General features: G+C 28.4%; 4 protein-coding genes across 4 annotated transcripts; 2 read left to right on the forward strand and 2 right to left on the reverse strand.

Annotated features, from left to right (window-relative positions):
* Positions 1 to 116: 116 nt before the first annotated feature.
* Positions 117 to 1,781, forward strand: Bma-coq-6.2 (Uncharacterized protein; the record flags this gene model as incomplete). Its single annotated transcript, XM_043081445.1, has 5 exons — positions 117 to 287; positions 599 to 801; positions 964 to 1,079; positions 1,156 to 1,322; positions 1,752 to 1,781. The coding sequence occupies 5 exons, from the start codon at positions 117 to 119 to the stop codon at positions 1,779 to 1,781; spliced, it is 687 nt and encodes a 228-aa protein (XP_042937379.1).
* Positions 1,782 to 3,362: 1,581 nt separating this feature from the next.
* Positions 3,363 to 9,741, forward strand: Bm10455 (Protein kinase domain containing protein; the record flags this gene model as incomplete). Its single annotated transcript, XM_043081446.1, has 10 exons — positions 3,363 to 3,527; positions 4,497 to 4,586; positions 4,786 to 4,917; positions 5,434 to 5,562; positions 6,018 to 6,098; positions 6,450 to 6,629; positions 7,350 to 7,460; positions 7,717 to 7,902; positions 8,630 to 8,764; positions 9,265 to 9,741. The coding sequence occupies 10 exons, from the start codon at positions 3,363 to 3,365 to the stop codon at positions 9,739 to 9,741; spliced, it is 1,686 nt and encodes a 561-aa protein (XP_042937380.1).
* Positions 9,742 to 11,606: 1,865 nt separating this feature from the next.
* On the reverse strand, positions 11,607 to 12,926 carry Bma-tos-1 (Uncharacterized protein; the record flags this gene model as incomplete). The annotated part of the gene is made up of 2 exons (XM_043081447.1): positions 11,607 to 11,671; positions 12,170 to 12,926. 2 exons carry the CDS (start codon positions 12,924 to 12,926, stop codon positions 11,607 to 11,609), a joined length of 822 nt encoding a protein of 273 aa, XP_042937381.1.
* A 2,942-nt stretch (positions 12,927 to 15,868) lies between these two features.
* On the reverse strand, positions 15,869 to 19,302 carry Bma-gck-3 (oxidative-stress responsive 1, putative; the record flags this gene model as incomplete). The annotated part of the gene is made up of 10 exons (XM_043081448.1): positions 15,869 to 16,174; positions 16,445 to 16,591; positions 17,039 to 17,191; positions 17,396 to 17,512; positions 17,622 to 17,783; positions 17,886 to 17,984; positions 18,168 to 18,293; positions 18,494 to 18,625; positions 18,829 to 18,924; positions 19,186 to 19,302. The coding sequence occupies 10 exons, from the start codon at positions 19,300 to 19,302 to the stop codon at positions 15,869 to 15,871; spliced, it is 1,455 nt and encodes a 484-aa protein (XP_042937382.1).
* Between the last annotated feature and the right edge of the window lie 2,814 nt (positions 19,303 to 22,116).

A 22,116-nucleotide genomic window follows, 5' to 3' on the forward strand; every position in this document is an offset into this window, starting at 1 on the left:
TTTTCTCTTTTTCTATCTGTAAAAAAAGGGAATTTTTTATAAACTGTGACATGTGCCAATAAACTAGCTCAAATTTTGAATTGAAAAAACCATATATATAATAACGATTATTTCCGATGGAAAATAATTGCGTTGCATGGGAAAGATTTACGCCAAGTGGTCCAGTAGCTCTTTTACCACTTACTGAAAATATGAGTTCGGTGACATGGTCGACAAGTGCGGAACATGCTGAAGAATTGCTTTCATTACCACCAGAAAAGTTTGTTGATGAACTCAATGAATTCTTAGTAAGTTTTTCTGTTTAAATTCCTGAAATATTTTGATATTTTTTGATTTTAATGCTATTTTGAGTTGCAGATTCGGCAATTTGTTACGTGTTATAATATTGTTAACTAAAATGAAGGAGAGAATAATTTGTGTTATTGATGTTTTAACTTTAGTAGAAATAAAAATTGATAACGCTTATGAAATGTATAACTAAATAATTGTTACTTTCATGGGAAATTACACACTGCGAAATATGTCGCATTTGAACTAAACAACTGAAATTTAAATAGTAAGTTTGTTTTGAAAAAAAATTTCAAGTTTTTTGTTTCAGACTACTGACATTCATCAAGATTCTGTAACAAACCAATTTTTATCACTAACAGAACAAATACTAAAAGGAGTATTTTCCGTAAGTGAGAAGCCAAGACTTACGTTTCCAACGGTCATATCTTTATATGAAGGTACTCGTGCCGGATTTCCGCTGGCTTTTGGGCATAGTTATAGTTATGTTATACCAAGAGCTGCACTAATTGGGTTAATTTTTATATGCTTCTTCACTAAGATAAGACATTATCGTTAACTGATCTTTAAAACAATGAAAATCTTTTTACTTGCAGTAATAAATAAATTGAATTTGATCGAAAAGTTAATGATTCATGAAATGTTTAAGATATGGAAATATTTAAGCATTTTTAGCGATGCAGCTCATCGTACTCATCCATTAGCTGGACAGGGAGTTAATCTTGGATGGAGTGATGTGAAAATATTGCTAGAATGCTTACAGCAATGTGTTGTTGAAGGCGCTGATTTAGGTTAGTCATTTTTTTTGGAATAGTTTTTCTTTTTTTTTTTCTTTTCTTTTCTTAGTAATTCTGATGAATATTTCAGGTTCGCTTACGTATTTATCTGATTATGATACACAAGCACAGCGACGAAATGTACCTGTGCAGGTAGCATGCGATTGGTTGAATAGACTTTATTTGACGACTAGTATGCCATTCATCCTTATGCGTTCGTTTGGTCTTAATATGGTCGATAGATTCACACCTTTAAAAGTATACTGTTTTTTTTTTTTTTTTTCTTTAAATTGTTTTGCTAACTTGTTATTTTTTGTTTTAAAAAGTACTCTTTTTTTGAGTTTATTGGGTTCAAACTTTTGCTTATATTTATATGTTCTTTTTTTTTTTTTCTATATATTTGGCGAAAATTCGTGAGTGTTATTATGTCAAGTAATATGAATGTAGTCTTGCAATAGAAAATGCTTAGGTAGATATCACTTCGATATTCTTTAGGAGTTATCTCTCATTACTTCAACCTCCACCAGAAAAACATTTGGGAGCACTTAGTTTTTATAATTTTTACAATTCTTTTTTCGAGCGGTTTTTTTTTATTTTATTTTGGAATGCTTTCGTAAAAGAATGATTACTTCGAAATAGTCATTTTATAATGATTACTTTTTTATCTCATTTTACCAAAAATTACAGGATCTTATTGTTTATCGAACATCAACGTAAACAATACGCTACTGATATAACAGCGACGTCAATAATAGCCGCATAAGCAATAACAATTGGAATAGTAATGGAGTAGTAAATAGCTAGGGATAAATTATATTATTTAATTGACATGGTAATTTTCAATAGGTTTTTTTTTTTTCTTTTTGTGATGTCGAATTGTTCATTGGAAATTTTCGCTGTAGATAAGTAGATAATTCCGACTTTAATTTGTTGTATGTTTTAGTTAATGATTCAGGTTATTTTTAATGTTTGATATGTTTTAGCTAGTGAGTGAGGTATTTTTAATATATGTCAGATAAGCATTGAATAGTTGACAGTCTCTTTTTTTCAACTTGTTATTGTGGAAATGCAGATATTGATTAATGTTACGATCTTGAAAGATGCGAGTCAAAGTAATCTTAACTGGTAGAGCAGTTGACAGTTGTGGAAATGTAATTCAAATTAAATTGAAATTAAACTTAAAAGCACTTTACATTTTACGGAAAAAATTACTTATTTTTTGTTGTCATTTCATTATGTCATTTGCTCATTTATTTGTTATATTATCAGTGTACTTATTGTTACTCATCAATTAATAGTTATTATAAATACAGTAACTAAAAATGATTCAGCAATAAAAAGTTAAAAATAAAATATTTTATCATAAATAACTGGCAAAAACAGCCCTTTTTGAACAGCAATGTTAGCATTACATGAAAATAAAATAAATTAATTGGTATCATACAGTCCTATAGAATAAAGCATTTTCTTGTATTTTTTGCGAATATTTGAATTAATTTAAGATAGATAGGTACAGTTCCATGATTATGAATTGAATTAATCTAAATTTAATTTGATCTATAATTTAAGCTATCTCATCTTTAAGTTAATTTCTATTATTTCTGGAGCAAAAAGGAAAAGAAAAAAGCTGTGTGCATGTGTAAATTTTACGAAAAAGTTTTGTTTTTTTTTTTTTTTTTTTTTCCTTTATATATTTAAATTTTCTTCTTCGTTTTTCCTATTTGTTTTTTATTTCTCTCAAATGATAAAATGTTTGATTTCAATCACATTGATTTAAAATAAAATGCGAATGAATAAATATGATGGTTACAGTTTTCTCTTCTTTCTTCTTTCTTTACACTTTTTTTCTTTTTTCTTTTTTTTTTTTTTTTATTTCTAACCTTTTTTTTCACCACAATTTTTTTCTTTCGTTTTTGCTTGTTTTTTTTTTTTTTTTTTTTCGCCAAAATAAGTAGGTAATATTTATTCTAGAATATTCTCTTCTCTACTTTAGCTAAAAATTTTGCTCACCGATAAAATGGGCGCTTTAAAAGTACAAATGATCATTTATTATTAATTAGTACTTATCAACTTGTTGTAGCAATATTTAATGCATATAGTAGTTATATAGTTGAAAATAATCTTTTTTCTTTTTTTTTTTTTATAGTATTTATTTAGTTTTTTTTTTTTTTTTGTTAGTTGAAAAAGTAATTCTTTACATAATTTGAATTCTTTAAAGGATTATTTAGTTTTTTTTTTTTTTTTTTTTAATATTTTTATAATGAATTGAAATTAATGATTTAGTATAGAAATATAGTAATGGATGAAAGTGAGATATCAATGGAAGAAGAATTTAGTGGTGGTGAATCATCACAAATTCGACGACAAAATGTCGAAGATGAAGATTCACCTTGGCCAGTAACAAGACAACAGTATAGACTAGAAGAAATTATTGGAAATGGTTCAACATCAATCGTTTATAGGGTTATTGAATTTAATCAAATATAATTACAATTAATTTATGTTTGTTATTTCGAATTATTGAATTTAATTTCTTGTTTTATTTGATATTTTAAATGTTTTAAGCTTAGCTAAATTGGAAAATTTTCGTTTCTTCTATCGTTCTCATTTTGTTAACATTTATTTAAATATTATATTAATTGAATAAATAAATATGAAAAGTTAACTTTTCATTTTTTATTTTTAAAAATAAATTTTTTTTCTTTTGTTGTGATAGATAATGAAACAATAAATAATGAATTTATATTAATATTAACAGCGCAAAAAAAAAAAAAAAAAAGAAAAAACTGGTGGATGAAATTAACAAAATATTAATTTGGCTTAATTTACTATCGTTTTTGTTCCAAAGATAATTTAATAGAAAGAAAGAAATCAAAAAATTAATTAATTAAAAAATGATAAAATAAATGGAATAAGTAGAATGATTGTTTCGTGTAATATTCGATTGTTTATTTCAATATAATTACTCAATTTTATATAATATCTCATTGCATTACTATTATTATTATTATCATTATTATTATTATTATTATTATTATTATTATTATTATTATTATTATTATTATTATTATTATTATTATTATTGTCAGTATCATTTATTATTATTATTTATTATTTATTATTATTAGTAAAAGTTCACAACAAATATTCGTTAAAAAATTTTCATACTATGCTATCATTTATTATTGTTATTATTATTATTATTACTATTATTATTTACTATTATTAGTAAAAGTTCACAACAAATATTAATCAAAAATTTTTCATACTATGCAAAGTAATTTGTTAGTTAATTTGATATAAATTTAAAATATTTAGCAATGAATTCCTTCAGCAATTTTCTCCGTTAAATTTCAATTTCTATAGAAAATTGTGTGCTAATAAACAAAAAAAAAAAAAAGGAGGAAAGGAAGGAAATGAAGCCATTTTCAGGGTATTTGCACAGAGCGAAATGAAATATGCGCAATTAAACGCGTCGATTTAGAAAATTATAGTTTATCGCAGTTAGGAAGAGAAATTAGGGTAATTCTTTCCACTTTGATTATTTAATTATATAAATAATAATTTCATTAAATTTGTTAATAATTCAAAATTTTGTTTGGGTAAAAATTTTTGCAATTTCTAAAATTTAAATCAGCAAAAAAAAATAAAATAAAATACAATTGGAGATACAGATATAATAATTATTAATTTAATTTAATTTGTTCGTTTTTTGCTTTAGGGATTAAAGGAATGTAGACATTCCAATATTGTCAGGTATTACACGTCTTTTTACGTGGGACAAAATTTATGGATAGTGATGCAATTGCTTGATCGTGGAAGTTTGCGTCAAATTATGGATCGTTTAATTATGGTGAATAAATTAGAGAGTTGTGCAAATTAAAATTTATATCATTGTTTAATGATTATGTACATATATAAATAATTTTACGTATGTAACTTACAAAATTATATATATATATATAAATTCAATATTTAAATAATTTTTAAATATACTGAAGTGAATGGAAAGCTATTAACGGATTAAAGGATGTTTTCTTTGTATTATTTTATAAAAATAATAAAATGTGAGTTAATTAAAACTTCATTTTATTTAATACATAATTTTATTCATCATTATTTACAAACCTTTGCTTGTTTGTTTGCTTGTTTTTAAAAGTGTTTAATTGATGACGATAAATTGGATTAATTTATATTGATACAGGAAAAAAAAAAGTGAATTCAAATGCATTTTTTTAATTTTAAATTTATGCCAATGGAAAAAAAAAAACATGTCTATGAATATATTATTGTTACTATTATCACTAATTTATTTTTGCTGCTATACGAAATTTTAATCTTTAATATTTAATATATATACTTCATTTAGTCATTGGGTGGACGTTTTGCGCTTAACAGAGGTTTGCTAACACAGCCTGTAATTGCTACAATATTAAAGGAAATTTTAGCTGGACTAGAATATATTCATGATAGTAAGCTTGTTCACGGTGATATTAAGGTATTAATTTTATATGAGCCTTCTTTAATACTAAATTATTTGATCACATTAATTAATTACCTTTATATCGTGTATTAATTTAAATAAGCATAACACATTGTTGGTATATTTTAATGTATGATTCATATTGATTTACAGTATTATACATATATATATATACACACAGACACACACACACATATATACGCACACACACACACACACACACACACACACACATACACATACATGCATACATACACGCACACTGAAGATACAGTTGTTTGTAAGATCGGTAACTGGATTAAATCTTAGGAACATTTATTCCAAAAAATTAAAAAGTCCATTTAATCTGTGCATAATTGAATAAGGAAAAAAGTAATAACTAATTCAAGCATTCTTATTTCCTTTGTTTTCGAACAAAAAACTTACAAAATACAAAATTTTCCAATTACGTTCATTCAAATTATTTTAAGGCTTCAAATATACTAATTTCATCCGAAGGAAATGTCCAACTTGCCGATTTCGGTCCTTCAATTTGGGTGGAAAATGAAGAGGTAAATATATATATGCATATGCTCATGTATGGATTATGGAAAAAAAATTTTATAATTTTGAAAAACTTAAATTTTTTCTTTTTTGTAAATTTAAACAACACTTACAAAAGGATAACTATCAAAAGTAAAAATTCAAAAAAAGTTTTTTGAAAAAATAAAATAAAATATATGATTATAAATACAAAAGAATAAAACTATTACTATGTGAATCATTAAAATTTTTTTTCTCGCTGAATAATTTAATATAATTTGTACTGTAAATGTATAATAAATGAATGTTAACTAATTTATTTTTTATTTCATACATTAAATTAATCCTATTTTTATTATAACTACATTCGTTTCTTTCAGAGGACAAGGAAAAATATGCCGGGAACAGTATGTTATTTAGCCCCTGAAATAGCTGTTTTAGAATCGAATGATGTGAAAAATGATGCTTACACACTTTATGTTGATATTTGGAGTTTAGGTATAACAACGTTAGAAATGGCAGCTGGTTATCCACCATATCATAACAAAGTAACTAGTATGGTTAGTTTTTCTTTTTCTTTAACTTGTAAAAAAAAATTGAAATTCTATGAAAAGAAAATTTCATCCAATTGGAAAAAAATTGAAAAAAAAAAATTTCTTTTAATAAAAATTTGAAAAGCTAAAACTGATATTTGAGCTAGTATAGAAATTTTGTCTGAAATATTTATTAACATATTCCCATGAAAATTTTTGCTATTGCCTTTTTTTTTTATTGTTATTTAACTAATTTGCAACACTATTATGGATTAGGTGATTTGGGATTTTGATTTTAATTTTGATTAAAAAAGTTAAAATTAAAACAATCAAAAAAAGATAGGAATAAGTTCCATTTGTACAGATTGATGAAAATGACAAAAAGAATGGATGAAATGAAAGTGAAAGATAATAAAAAGAAGGAAAAGAATATAAAATGAATATAATTAAAATTATAACATGATAAATGTGTGAACGAGAAAGCAAGAGAAGCGGAAGAAAAGACAAAATTTTCAACTATTAAAAAAACCTTCCAATATTTCATACCAAGATTTATTACTGCTTTAGCAGATACTACAAAAAATAAAAATAATCAAAAGGAATTCAGCTATTTCAGAAGAATTGAAATAATTATATCGTATGGTTAAAAAGAAAAAAAAAAAATAAGAATTATATAGTGAGAAATACAATTAAAAATTGCTATATTAGAAAAATATGATAAATAAAAATAGGCCTTTTTCTTTTCAGACATTAAAATGGATTCGAAAAAATGATCCACCAAATTTGGACACATATGAGGAGCGTGATTATAGTGAATATGGAAAAAAGTATCGTCACTTTGTTTCATCATGTTTAAAGGCATGTTTTATAATATCTAGAAAATGTGAAATTTTGCAGTATTTTATATTTCATACATATTTAAAAAATATTAATATGGGTAAAAAAAATAACTATAAATAGCATATGAAAGACGGTTCTTCATAACTTATAAAATCAAGCATGCAAAAGAAATATGTTAAATGATTTTCTCTAAATTTCATTTGTAATGAGATTAAAAATTAACTGGTTATCAGGAATTAAATCTTTTACAGTTATGAATTAAATTTAATTGTAGAAGAATGCAAAACAACGTTGGACAGCAAAAAAACTTATCACTCATCCATTTATCACTACTACAGCACAAAGCAGTGAATATCTTACACATACCTTTCTTGAAGGTTCTCAATCTCTTCCAACAACATCAGACGATAAACAAAGGGCAATCTCAAGACAACTTCCACCAATTGTTGATGTTAATGAAGCAAGTGATTTTCCATTTTTTTATTCAGCAACAACTTCATTAATTGCAAATAAACAAATATATTATAAAGAAAAAAAAAAAAAAAAATTGGAATTGCATTAACATTAATATGGAATGGATACTGAAAAAATATTGAATGGAAAATTGACGGTTGATTACAAATTTCGAATTCACAGTTGTTTCTGACGATTTTAAGAAGTTATCCAGTAATTAATATAGCAATAATAATATAAAACTTACAATAGTGAAAATGATAAGGTCTCCAACCAATGCTGAAATATTCATCTGTCAATTTGGGTAAAGTAATTAATCGACGGCTAGTTTAGAATAATTTCTGCGAATTAAAAAACAGGCTAAAATAGTTTTGCATATTAATAATCACTACTGCTATTGCCGATACACGTTAATATAACCTCGATTGATTCGAATATAAATAGAATAACACAATCATTCGGGAAATAATCAACCACCGTACTGATAATGATTCGTTCTCTAATTTATGCTGGGGTTTTGGAATCTTTCGTTGTTTTGAACATATTTTCCTGGAGTACAATGTTAAATATTTCATTATACTAAAAAATACATGTATCGTATCATTATTTTTTATTCAGACAATTCCCAATCCATCTTGGATTTCTTTTAAAAGTGAATTCAACACTGGTTTATTTTCTATGCTTATAACACGTCATCATGATTAAACTGATGTAAAATCTGCAGATTTATTTAGAATGTGGAAAACGTGCCAGTCGATGCTGGGTGGGATTATGACATTGAAGTAGAAGAGGAACCACGCATCAATCGGATAAACAAAACACCTAGTCACCCACCAGTAAGAATTCCACCAAGTGCAGAATTATCGATGGTATCCATCCATCTCTCTCACAATACGTAATGATAATAATCCCCCAATTACAAACTTTTAAATGAGCAACTGCAGTATTTTTATAATTTGGAAAAGAAAAAAAAAGTGGACGGTAAAGAAATTTAATTTTAATACCTTCTTCTTCTCTATTACCTTCATCATTCTTTTATAACGTAAAATTTGTCATTGAAGAAAAAAACAAAAAAAAAAAAACTTCCAACAAAATCCTCTCCTTTTTGAAAATCGGCATTCGATATTCATCTAATAATTAGTCATTGTTAAATAAGCATACAATCCATCTGGTTATCAACCTGTGCTCGCTGTATTATCTGCTACAGACGGGGAAACTCAGGTCAAAAAAGTGGTCAGACAATTGTCCTGAATCAACTGGAAACTAGGAAAGGCTTACAGTGCTATTAAATCTGATTAAACTTATTTGCAATGTATGAATTTAACAGTTGGCATTAAGAGTACAAAAGTCTCAAACTGCATCTTTTCAGACCGTAAGTATTATACGATATGAAGAAAAGGAAGATGAATCAGAGAGGGTTATAATGGCGACAGAATTATTGTACACCTGCAGAAATTCGATTGAAGAGCAAGTTTTCCAACTTGTTAAAGAGCGAAAACTGGAACCCAAATATTTGGTGCTTGTTGCGGCAAATCTCTGTAAAGTTACTACTGCTGCACAACGTCAGGATCTTGGAGGAAAACATTTCGCGTTTGTTATTGAGCAGAACAATCAATCTGTAACAGTTCTCGAAATCTGCATCACTGTTTGGTATTACACTACAGACCATCATCACCATCATCAACATTATCATCATTATCAACAACAACGTCTACGACAACGACAACGACAATGGCAAGAACAACAACAACAACAGCAACGACAACAACGACAACAGCAACAACAACAACAATTATTACTACTACAACAAGAGCAACAACAACAACAACAAGAGCAACAACAATAGTAACAACAATAACAGTGAAACTAAGTCCGATTTAAAAGCATTGCAGAGGACACGTAGGAAATAGTTCCAGAATTTCCACTGCTTCAGTGCAGTAACAATCTAAATTATCAATTTCTACTCTATATATTTAAAAATGATCATTCATCATATTTCAAAGTACAGAACTACCACTGCAATGATATCATATCTCACATTTATAACTACTTTCACAAGCCTAACTGTAACTAGATTTCTGTCTTTCCCAACGGATAATTGCCTGACATTCGTATTTCCATCTATTTATCAAGACAAAAGATTTAAGCAAATGACTACTTCAATCAACCCAATCTAATGGCAATGTATTAACCACTTATACGAAGTTTCGAGATGACTGCCAAGACACCGGAAATATATGTTTCAGTTTAAGCTGTTGTTGTCGTTCTTTTCCAGTGTGCTTCTAAGTTTTTCGAAACCTATTAAAACAATTATTATATGTAGTGGCTGTTCACTTTTAGAACCAATTTATACTTCAATAAAAACACAACTTTTGATCAGACTGGTCTATCGTTAGGGGTGAAAGAACTACGTCCATCAGTCACACACGAATTCTCGTATTTTTTGCCAATGGCTGCTAAGGTTTGGCATTTCATGGCCACTCCCGATATGATCTCTAAACACGTGCTAACAAAATACTGGCTCTTCATAATTTAGAATATGGAAACTCCACTGACTCCCATTCCTTGTAATTCAATATATTTAAATCATCTGAGGAGGATCTTCATTTCATTATGACCCGAAACTGTACCTACAAACACACTTTCACAAACCGGTATCAAACAATTATGAAGATATTCGGACATTTGATGAAAAAACCATGGCATAACGTGCATCGAAATGTCACAACCATCTTTTTCTCCCACATCCATACATTCATGTTTACCAAGCAACAGAAACTGATGGATTAGTCATTTCTCCGGGGCTTTTACAGTCTGCACAATTCTACTTTTCTAAAACAACCTTTAAAAGCTTGCCTAACATCATCGGCTTTACAGATACTTTCTACCACAAAATTTAATTCTCTAATCTGACAAAAAAAAAAAACTCATGTTATTGTACATGCAGCACATTTTACAACACAGTAAAAACTAGAACTACGAGAATCTTTCATGAAGTTTAACAGATTAAACTCTTTTGTTACAACCTACAAAAGAAACACCTTTTAGTACTAATGAAGCATTCTCCTATAATTAAAAATACCGTGTTGCAATGTCAGCAAACGTTACAACTCCAAGACTTCTTCGTAGGGTTCTTCAGAAAACATTCAAACTGAAAATAGCAAAAAAGCAACTTTGCCCTAATCCAAATCATATAGTCAATTTCTCTTCACACAATCAGAACCAACCCTACATTACCGGCACTGACTTCCCCCGACATTGATTATTGGCTTCTGTATCACTGGCGACTCATCGTCTCTTCCAAAATCCTAAATGTCTTTAGCACATTTAACGTGTAACCTTCTATTATGTAAAATTTTATGTGAGCAAGAAAATATACAATACAGTGAACACAAATTAATAGAAAAGAGGCAATAATCAATAAGTCGAGTGAAACCCAGACTATGAGGTCTTAGCAATGAAAGTCAACTTCAAACTTTCCTGACCGATCCCAAACTCAGTTTGCTCCATAACTCCAGAGACGCCACACTTTGCATCTTTAAATTACGACAATGAATCCTAAAAATAAAACAACAAGTTGAGCAAAATACGCATACACTCTGAGATCACTGAGGCTTGCATCTTTAAACCTTTTTCCAACTCCAATACATCGAGCAAATAATTGTCGAAATATTCGATTAGTTCTAATGTGGTGAAACAATGAGACTATGATTATCCAACTGAAATAGCTGTTTCATGTGCAACATTTCTCGTTTCCTGTTCATTGTCTTTATACCCTGAAAAATGAATTCACCGTACAATTCATTAATTTTGAACAATTAAAACTGGCAGAAAGAGAATTTCCACGAATTTCATGTCCTATCTAAAAAGCTCCGAAACATGTTCAAATGTAAAGCATTACTTGAAAGAAAAACAAGAGCTCCGAAAAAACTCTGATGCAAAATCAATGTTACTGTTAACAGAAGACACAGTATCCTGGACCAGAATGCTGGGCCTGGGCCACTTCGATCGCGTTTAGCATCACACATCGAAAGGTGTGTTTTTTTTTATTTTTGAACGCAAAACATTTGGAAACTGAAACAATATCACGAACCAAACAAACCCTAACACCATTTTACATAGCTCACCTAACATGTGCCACCTAACCATGCAAATTTCTGTCGAGTTTCGAGATTTCACAATCCGAAAAAACTATGACGTACAGGGCTTCTGAATTTGGTGATGTCAACATAGCAATACAACCAAAATATTAAAAAAAAAAGGTAGAAACCAACCTGACGCAACAACTGTTTTGCCATATAATTCATCGAATAATGCATCTAAGCCAAACGGATCCGCATCCGACTGACTATATCGCGCTTTCTTGAAACAGACCGGCGGCGGTGGTGGTGGTGCTTCAATCATTGTGCTCTCAGCTTCCATAACATTCGACAAAGGCAACTGAACACAGTTATCTTGTTGCAATAAACTGTATAAATTGTCGTTATAACCACCAAACTGTACTGTTCCACCGTCTCCACCTCCACCTCCATTTTCTGGCTCACTAGCAGGCAATTCCAAACATTCCGAGAAATCATCCACGATGATCTCAGGGTGGGATTTAACTCCAAAATTAGATTCCGACCCGCAGGACGACGACGAGTACTCACGTTTCCGACTTTCCCGACTGTTCCTCCTACGATGACGTTTGGCAGCACGTCGTTGTTGGTGTCGTTTCGCACGACGTTCACCAAGGTATTTACATAACGATTGAATGAAACTTGTATGCAGCAATTCTCGTCTTAGATCACGCTCTTTACTGTTGTAAATAATACGACGTCGTTGAATTGCCATTGTCAGTAATGTACGTGGTGAAAAATCACTATCGTATTCATCACCATCATACTCTGATGATGAACATGATGATGACGATGATGATGATGATGACGATGATGATGTTGTTGATGTTAACGTTAATTTTGACGTTGACGTTGATGATGTGTAATTATAACAATCATTTGGTGAGTATTTTTCATCCAAAAGCAATACCATATTGCAAATAGCTGAAATATTCATATATCATATCATGACTACTATTATTTTTCAACTTTTTTCCTTCTTCCCACCAAACATTCTTTCACTTCATGACGTTAAATTTCATTCATCCAAAAAAACAAATGCGCAAAGACCGAGAGAAAAAGAAGAAAGGAAATCAAAAAACAGAAGGAAGGAAAGGCATAACACACAGCTCATGTAAATCAATCAAAATTATTATAATGCACTCCCAGTTCCTAGTGACAAAAAATTATCCATCAGATAACTTCTTCCAACCTAAATCTCAAACGTCACGTAACGTAAGTAACGTCGTATCACGTGGACAACCCAACAAAGAGGAGAAAATAGCACTAAAACCCAACAAACAACCAACCACCAACAAACCAAACAACAACTAATTCGCTCAAATGACTTAAACCGTAAATAACTATTCCTAGCAAACCGCAACGCTTCATTATGCCGCGCGTCGCGCTGTGCATATAGTACCTGAGAAATAGTGCCAAATTAATTTAAATTTATTTTGCTGATAAAAAATTTTTGTGAAATATTTTGTTTTTATTTTTGTTGCATTTATTAACTTAATTACAGATTTACCTGAATGCCACTACTTACTTACCTATCATTTCATAGAATTCTTCTTAAATAAACACTCAATAGCGTATTATTGATTGATAGCATAACAATGAGATACACCTGATATGCTTGGGCAATTAGCCAAACGAAAAGATACATTGTCAATGTTTTCCAATTGAGACCTAATTATTCAAAGTTTTTATCCCTCTCCCCTTTTCTTGCATTTTAAATTTAGATGAAATTAAGTTTAAAATTTTTTCACAAATAAATTATCCCAAATTTTTAATTTAATTAGAATAAGCTAACTAATTAGGCTTAAGTTTTATAATTAGACCTAGTTAACTAATGGTTTGCCTCCCATAATAGCTTTTATAATGATTGAATAATTGAAACTAATTTAATATTATCTAATTAATCACACAATAAACATTGTTGTTAGGAATGAATGAATGGATGTATGTGTATTTAATGTCTAGAAAGAGATAGCAAATCTGATTTTACAAATTAATATTTTTCATTTAGGTTTGTTATTATTACTTCACTTGCGACCATTCACCATTTCATTTTATTTAAAATTCAAAAAATCTGAAATTTCTACTTCACCTCTCTTCTTAACTTGCAAAATATCGGTACATTTCCAGCTTTTTCTTCTCTTTTATTATATATGCATAAAATAACAAAGTGAGAGGATTGAATGTCAATTAATAATTTAATAGAAATGATTGGGGTAATTAGGGAAAATGTTTTCGGACAAAAGATAAACAAAATAAATCACTGCAGAGCATATAAGACAAAACTGAGCAAATATGTAGAATTTCTCTACCTTCAATTGATGTCACCTTAGCTGAATTACATATATCATCATCTGATGTTGCTAATGATAAAGAAACAAGGGTATATATGAAATAAAGTAGCTACATTTTAATATAAATAATTCACGCTAATTTTTTTTTTCTTTTTTGTAATATAAAAGGAAAATTTCCCATTTCTAATGCTCAATCATTTTTATCTTATTCTATCGTATATATCAGAAATATTACTTTATATTCTTTTCCACCAAATATATAATTTTCAAGAATATTAATAATGGGATACATTCTTAATGCTATCAAAGAGACTGTTCTAGAAAAGTAAATTTCTGATATTCATTTTTGCTTTGCACTTAAAAAAAAAGATTAATTGTGACATCATTGTGAAAGGCGATTATGGTGTAGAAACAAAAAAAAAAAGAAACCAAATATCATGACAACGTGATAAATTGAACATTACTGATTTAACATTTCACTAGTTATAATTTCATTTGTAAAAAAACAATGATTGCAAAATAAATACCATTCACAATCTTAAAAGATATTAATCGAACAGAGCTGCTGCGAATCAATTGAGTATTGCTAGAATGTTAACGATATAAAAATTGATAGAAATTATGGAAGCAGCAGATGAATCAATTAATAAATTCTATAATCGGAAAGAATTTGGGACAGATGACAACTTTTAATGAAAATTTAAAGGAAAAGCACATTTCTCAGCAGGCAGTAACTTGGTCACTAAATGAACTTTAGTAACATACTTCTTGAAAGGAGATGGTATGCAAACAATAGAGTCTGTAATTTCGGCTAATGTTCAAACTTGTTAATCTTTCAAATGCTAGAAAAGAAAAGGAAATTACAATTCGAAGAGTGTAATTACCATATTAACAATAGCAAATATCTTGGCCTATTTTATAATTGATAATTGAACAGAATCGTTGCTTCTGGTAACAGAATAGGTATGCTACCATAGTATAAAATATGCATCTGATTGGGACTAAAAATCGAACCGATGTAAAATGAATTAATTCATAATGACAATCTCTAGAAATTGAATCGGCAATGCAATGTTATGCTTGATTTAATCATACAAAAGAGACATTTTTGATTGGCAAATCGTTGAATCTGTGAATGATTTCTCAACAGTTCAGACGTACAATGAGAAAAATTGCTTCTAGCAAAATACGAATAATGTTCGATCTTACTTTTTCAATGCCAGTTTCAAGTAGATTCAGAACTGAGAATTAAACAAATCAGTGTTTCGAAATTAAAGACGCATTCTCGAATTTCTTCACATATATGTACTTAATTTTTCAATTTTCAACCAGACAAGTTGAAACTGACATTCAAAAAAGAAGTTATAACAGTTAAAAACCTAACATTAACTAACACTAGGAAAGCAGTTCATTTGATGTTCAAAATATGGAATCATAGAATATCTAATTGGTGAAAGAAACAAAAAAATAAAGAAAGGGAATCACAAAGACAAATACAAATCACTTCTACAATTGGTAGTCTGACCAGATTTGTCCCGAATCAGGAAAATAATGGAATAATTCAGTCAACTTGAGCATTACTGGAATCGATTAGTGATATTTGTGCGAAACCTATTAAAGCACGTTCATCCGGCATCTCTTGCGGTGGTACCGAACTTAGAGCAAAGGTTACAGACTTTTTGTCACTTTTCGATAATGCTGCATCTACAAGTTTTTTTAAATTTGCTGCCACAACTACCAGATCATGTCCATCGATTAGTTCAGCTGCAACTAGCTCATGTGCGATACCTTCAACAGTATCAACTGATGGAGTATAGTCAAATTTGATATCATTCAGCTCTTTCTGCGCATTCCTCACACGCAGCACCTGAATTTCGAAAAAAAATTATCCATCCAATAAAAGCGCTAACAAAAAAAAAAAAAACGAAATGACCAATCAAAAAACTGTTATTCATAATTGCAGATTAATTACCTAAAATGATCCTAAAAAATTAGCTGATATTTTTTCTACTAAACTTCATTTTTCAAACAAATAATAGAATAGTATTCTAGTTGGTGCTGAAGAATAAAAAAAATTAAAAAACAATTTTCACATGTAATATTAACAAAATTTCAGAAATATAACGAAGCGAAGTACCAAATTGATAGTTTCCGAAGCACTTGCTGCAGCAGCTGAAGTCGTTGGAAGGTCCATTTTTTCACCCTCTTCTTCTTCTGATTCAGTCTCTTCCGGTTCGAATTCCCAATTTCCTTCTGAATTCTTCTTTAGTTTACCCGATGCAACCTAAAACACAACATAACTTCCAAAAGAAAGAAACGCACATTCCAAAAAAGAAATGCACATGTACAGAATCTTGTAACGCTTTTCTATTTTAATAAATTATTCGACGCAGTTGATCAAATTTTATATCATGATTAAAAAAAAAAAAAACTTGAACACTGGACCTATACACCTTCTAGCTTAATTTCGCCAAGTCCTGTACCTCCTCTCCGCTGAAAAAGAGTCTATGAAAACAGTCTGAAAACTGAAATTACAAACCAACAAACAAACAAATAATTAAACTCTAAACTGCCCAATATTATTTCGAAGTAGAAGCAACAAAAGTGGTAGTACAGTATCTATGATCAAAATAAAGTATCATATTAGAAATATCATAATAGATTTTCAAGATTATTGAATTAGCAGATACATAGTATTTATTATTTTTAACGTACTGATTCTGCATGATACCTTTTTCGGTGCATCAGTTTGATGATGTGATGGAAGTGGCATAGATGCTAAATTTTCAATTAAGGCATGCACTAAATACTTCTTGTCTTTAGCCTTTTTGAAAAAGGAATACTTCAGAAGTTCGCTTGCAGTTGGTCGCTTCGATGGATCTTTCTGAAAATTTACCAAATTACTGCTTAATATTATTTTCACCTTCATGCAAGCTGGCTGATATAATATAACACTTTTTGAATCTGAAAAGTCACATTTATTTCCACTACTGTTTGCCTAAATATATATAAGTCACTTCAAACAAAAGAAAGCCAAGCAACGCATACAAATGCGCAAATGAGTAAAGTTAGTAAACAAATAAATCACCTGCAAGCAGTCCTTTATGACGTGACGAAAGCTTTTTCCATATGCTTTATACTGATCTTTTCTTTCCGCATTTGTATCCAAACTTGGCGGATCATTTTGTAGCGTTAACATTAAAACCTTAAAGTATTAGTATATATTTGTAGTGTATTTTTTATATATCCGGATAGCTAATCGAATATATAAAAAAAAAATAAGTAGTTGTCAAAATATAAAAAAGGAAACCAACCTTCATCGGTGGAAATTTATGATAAGGAGCTGTACCAGTTGCTAATTCAATAGCTAAAATACCAAAACTCCAAATATCAGCTTTGAAGTCATACCCTGAAACTTGCTCCATAACTTCGGGAGCCATCCAACACGGTGTTCCAACGAATGTATGCCGAACTTTCTGTAATAATACATAAAATTGTTTTATTTTAAGCAAAAAAATATGCTTTAAAAATTTAAATCAAATTCCTTAAAATTCCATTATTTTTCAACATCAAGGAACCTGTCTTGATAAGTCTCCTTGACTTGCAGACAGCCATCCAGAGACGCCGAAATCCGCAATTTGAACTGTGCCATCGTCAGCAATCAGTATATTACCAGCCTTAAATAATATCTATCAACTTTTGTCCTTTTATCCATATAAATTACGAAGGCTTGCAAGACTTGAGAAATGAAAATAGCAAAATTAATTGAGCAAACAAAAATTTTTCTACCATTTTTTTTTTAATTCTAAAAAACCTTTTAATAACTGAATTGTATTTGCAAAAATTAACAATTCTTCTACCTTGATATCACGATGTATTTGTCCACTGCTATGGAAATATTCCAGTCCTCGCAACACTTCCTTTAGGACGGTAGCAATAGTTACTTCATCTAAAACACCTGATGAAGCCGCTTCTTTTCCCATTGCCTAAAATGAAAATAATCAAAAAAAAAAAAAAATCTTTAAATTAAAATGTACAAAATCTGATTATACTAATCAACGAATTATATATGTATGTACTAAAAATTTATTACAAACTAAATTATCAATAACCTAAATTAATTAATGGAAATATTTAAATCAAATAATAACTGACATTCTATTTCTTCATAAGCATATCTATCTACCTTTATACGTCGTTTCAGAATATCAAGCATACTACCACAATTGAGAAGACGCATGACAACCCATAATTCTTCGCCAACAACAAATGATGTGTGATACATGACAACATTAGGATGCATACATAATGCCATCGCCTAAATAATAACGAAAAAAAGGATGAAACATAATATGATAAAATATGAATAACCAATGTACTACTATGGATGGATTTTATGGAAGTATCAATCAGATAAGTCTTCTTTTTCTTCTTTTCTTGTTTTATGCAATATCTAAACTTGCATAATTTCTTACACCTTAGTAGCCTGTTTACCCACCACTCCCAACAAGTTTCGTTTACATTTATTTCATGGAAGAGCTCGTCGACTGACGTTTGACATTTCTCGAGATTAATGCATTTAATAGCACATAACTCATTTCGTGGAATGCATAATGCCTGAAAATTACAACCTGTAAGTATATTTCATTAATACAATCAAAAGAAAATATTGCTTAAGGATAAGATTTAACTTTTAAAAATATATATATAAGCAGACACAAACATACACATACAATCCCTATAATTTCTAGTCTTTAACTCAGTTATATCTTTTTTTGACTATGTTTTAAAATAAAAAGAGAATTCTTTAAATATTGTTAAAGTTATTAAAAACATATTAAATCAAATAAAACGTTAAAAAAGAAAAAACAAACAAACTTTGTATACAGTAGCCGTTGCACCAATTCCAATAGAATCCTCTAATTTGTAATCTTCCTTTTTATTTGGCCAAATGGTACCACTGGCGCCCTCATCTGGTGGATGATTTGTACTCATCCAGAGTAGTTCTGAATCATTTCATTTGATAGAAAATAAAATTTGTTATTAATACTATAAAGAATTCATTTTCTTACGACAATATTAATCAATCATAGAGTGAAATATTTCATGCAAATAATTGAAGCTTTAAAATCTCACGGAAAAAAGAAACAGTCATTTTCCGCTTCTTAAAAATTCTCAGAAAAAAAAAGTAAACGGTTAAAGTAATCAAATTCAAATGATTATTTCAAAATGAGAATTTTGAATTTATCTTATTACAGCCTTCTGAAATGCTAGTCTGATTAAAGCAATTCACGTAGAAAAATATTTAATAGGTTCTAATATAACGATACATTTAAAGCTTTTAGCAGTTTTTAAATTAATTCAAGCATAAAATTTCTATATAACAAAAAAAAAAAAAGCATAAAAAAAAAACAAAAAAACTAATTCTGAGGTTCGAACTTCTTAAATTTTCTAATGTAAATAATCCATCTTTTATTTTCCTCGATTTTCTGCATTATTTTTCAAAACATTTAGATAACGAAAAAAAAAAAAAAAAAAACTTTTTTTTACATTTCCTAAAATTTATTATTAAGAAGTTAATATGTGTATATGGTAGATTAACCTTGTAACAAAATAATTATAAACAATTTTACGAATAATACCGAAATTTTCTTTATTACTTGATCACAGGACGAGCAAAAATAGCAATGACAGCTATGAGTGATAAAATAACTTGAAAAGTGATAAATTTTAACACAACGATAAGAAGGAGAAAAAAAGAAAAACACGTAAGGCTTAACACATAATAAAAGATATAAAATATTTATAGGAACAGAAACTTTATATACAATAGAAATTATCAAAAAATATTCCAAAAAAAAAAAAAGGAAGTAATATTCATATGCAACATAATGGAAGAAAAAAATAATAAAAGAAAACGATACAGTAGCAGAAAATATCATTGTATATGAGAGATAATTAATTATGATGAAAATAAAAATGGAAGAAAATCATTGCTATGACCTTGGCCGAAACATTATGACCGTTTTCATTAACAGTTAAGATCTGCCTAAAAGAATATCTGTCTCTCATCTCACTTCTCAATCATTAGTTGAAGATTCAATCAAGAATACTTTTTTTTTTCTTTTATCAGTATTCTTGATCAGAAAAAAAAAATTATATACTTATCAGTGTGATAAAACCCATAACTTTTTTTTTTTTTTTTTTGCTCATTTAAATTAATTTTTCCAATATATTAATTTAAAAACGTACATACAAAAATACCATTAACAAAAAGTAGAGAGAAAAAGAAAGAGAAAACTAAAAAAAAAGTATATATATATATAAATTAAAATATATAAAATGAAAAGCTTTTTTTTTTCTCCTCCGAAATAAACTTTCACAAATTTTATTTCTTTCCTTGAAAAGTTAGCCTTAAAAAAAAGAAGGAGAAAGTAGTTTAGCATAATAAAATTATATTCATAACTTCATAACTTAACAAATACCTTTCATAGAGAAAAAAAAAAAAAAAAAACCTTTTCAATACCGCTAATAATTACCACACTTTTCTCTCTTCTTTTTCTCTCTATACCCTTCTGCACTTCCCATATTCACCGGAAATAAGAGATGTGAAAACGGATCACCTGACTCGTTGCTACTCCACAAACTAATCAACAACTTTTTTTATTATCTCATAATATTTGTTTAGCTTTTTTTTCTTTACTTTATATTTTTGCTAATGTAAATTTTCAAAAATTATCTCAATTATCTCACTTTCCTCTTTCATTAATTCAAATCATTATTCCTTAACTAAGGACAACATTTTAAAATTAAATTATAATAACCACTTAACTAATCTCTGTTCATAAATTTAAACATTGCCATCAAACTAACAAACAGTGAACATCATTATCATCACCTATTATTATCATTATTATTCAGTATGAAAAAAAAAAAAAAAAAAATAACTAATTTGCATTTTATAATGATTCAACAAAAAAAAAATTCAAAAAAAAAAAAAAAAAAAAATGAATTCCACTTTTTTTTCTATTGTCATTTCAATGGAATGTACTTGACAATTTGTTAAAAATGCCTAAGAAAGATAGTTGTACCTCATAATATTATTCCACCATATCGAATGAAAGAAAAATTCATTATCACATTTCAAAAAAAAAAAAAAAAAATGGAAAAGATGCAAAAACTTTTTTGCATTATAAAATATGAAGAAAACAATTATTCAGTTAATGAGAGATAATTTTTTTTAAAAAAGGAAAGAAAAAATATGGAAAATAATGGTAAATAATTCTTGCATTTATATAATTAACTTATAGATAGACAAGAAAAGTGAATAAAAAGTAATTTTTGTGTTGTATCATCATTGAAAAAAGAAAAAAAAAAAAAGAAGACAACTTTCAGCTAGCTTTGTTTCATCTAATTTTTAATCTTATCTTTAAAGTCATTTCTGTTTTCTTTAAAATGATGATAAAACAACTTACAGCAAAACGTTATTTGCTTTCTTTGCTTTATTTTGAATAAAAATATAATCTCTAACTTTTAGCTGTAATTGAAATACTTATTTTTTTGCAGTAAATTCGACAACAAAACAGTTAGTTTCTCACTATCAAAACACTATTAAAATGAGCTAGTTTAAATGAGCATAAAAAAAAAATCTAAGGAATCTAACTACCATCGTTTAGACCAAGTTGATCCTAAAGTAAGTTAATTAAAAAAAATAAATAAATAAAAATCATGATAAATAAATTATCAGTGATTAATTAAATTGTTGTTGCATTTTCTACTGATAATGATGATATTATTGTTTTGGTTAAA

This window comes from Brugia malayi, assembly GCF_000002995.4.
Source record: "Brugia malayi strain FR3 genome assembly, contig: Bm_v4_Chr4_scaffold_001, whole genome shotgun sequence".
Lineage (NCBI taxonomy): Eukaryota > Metazoa > Nematoda > Chromadorea > Rhabditida > Onchocercidae > Brugia > Brugia malayi.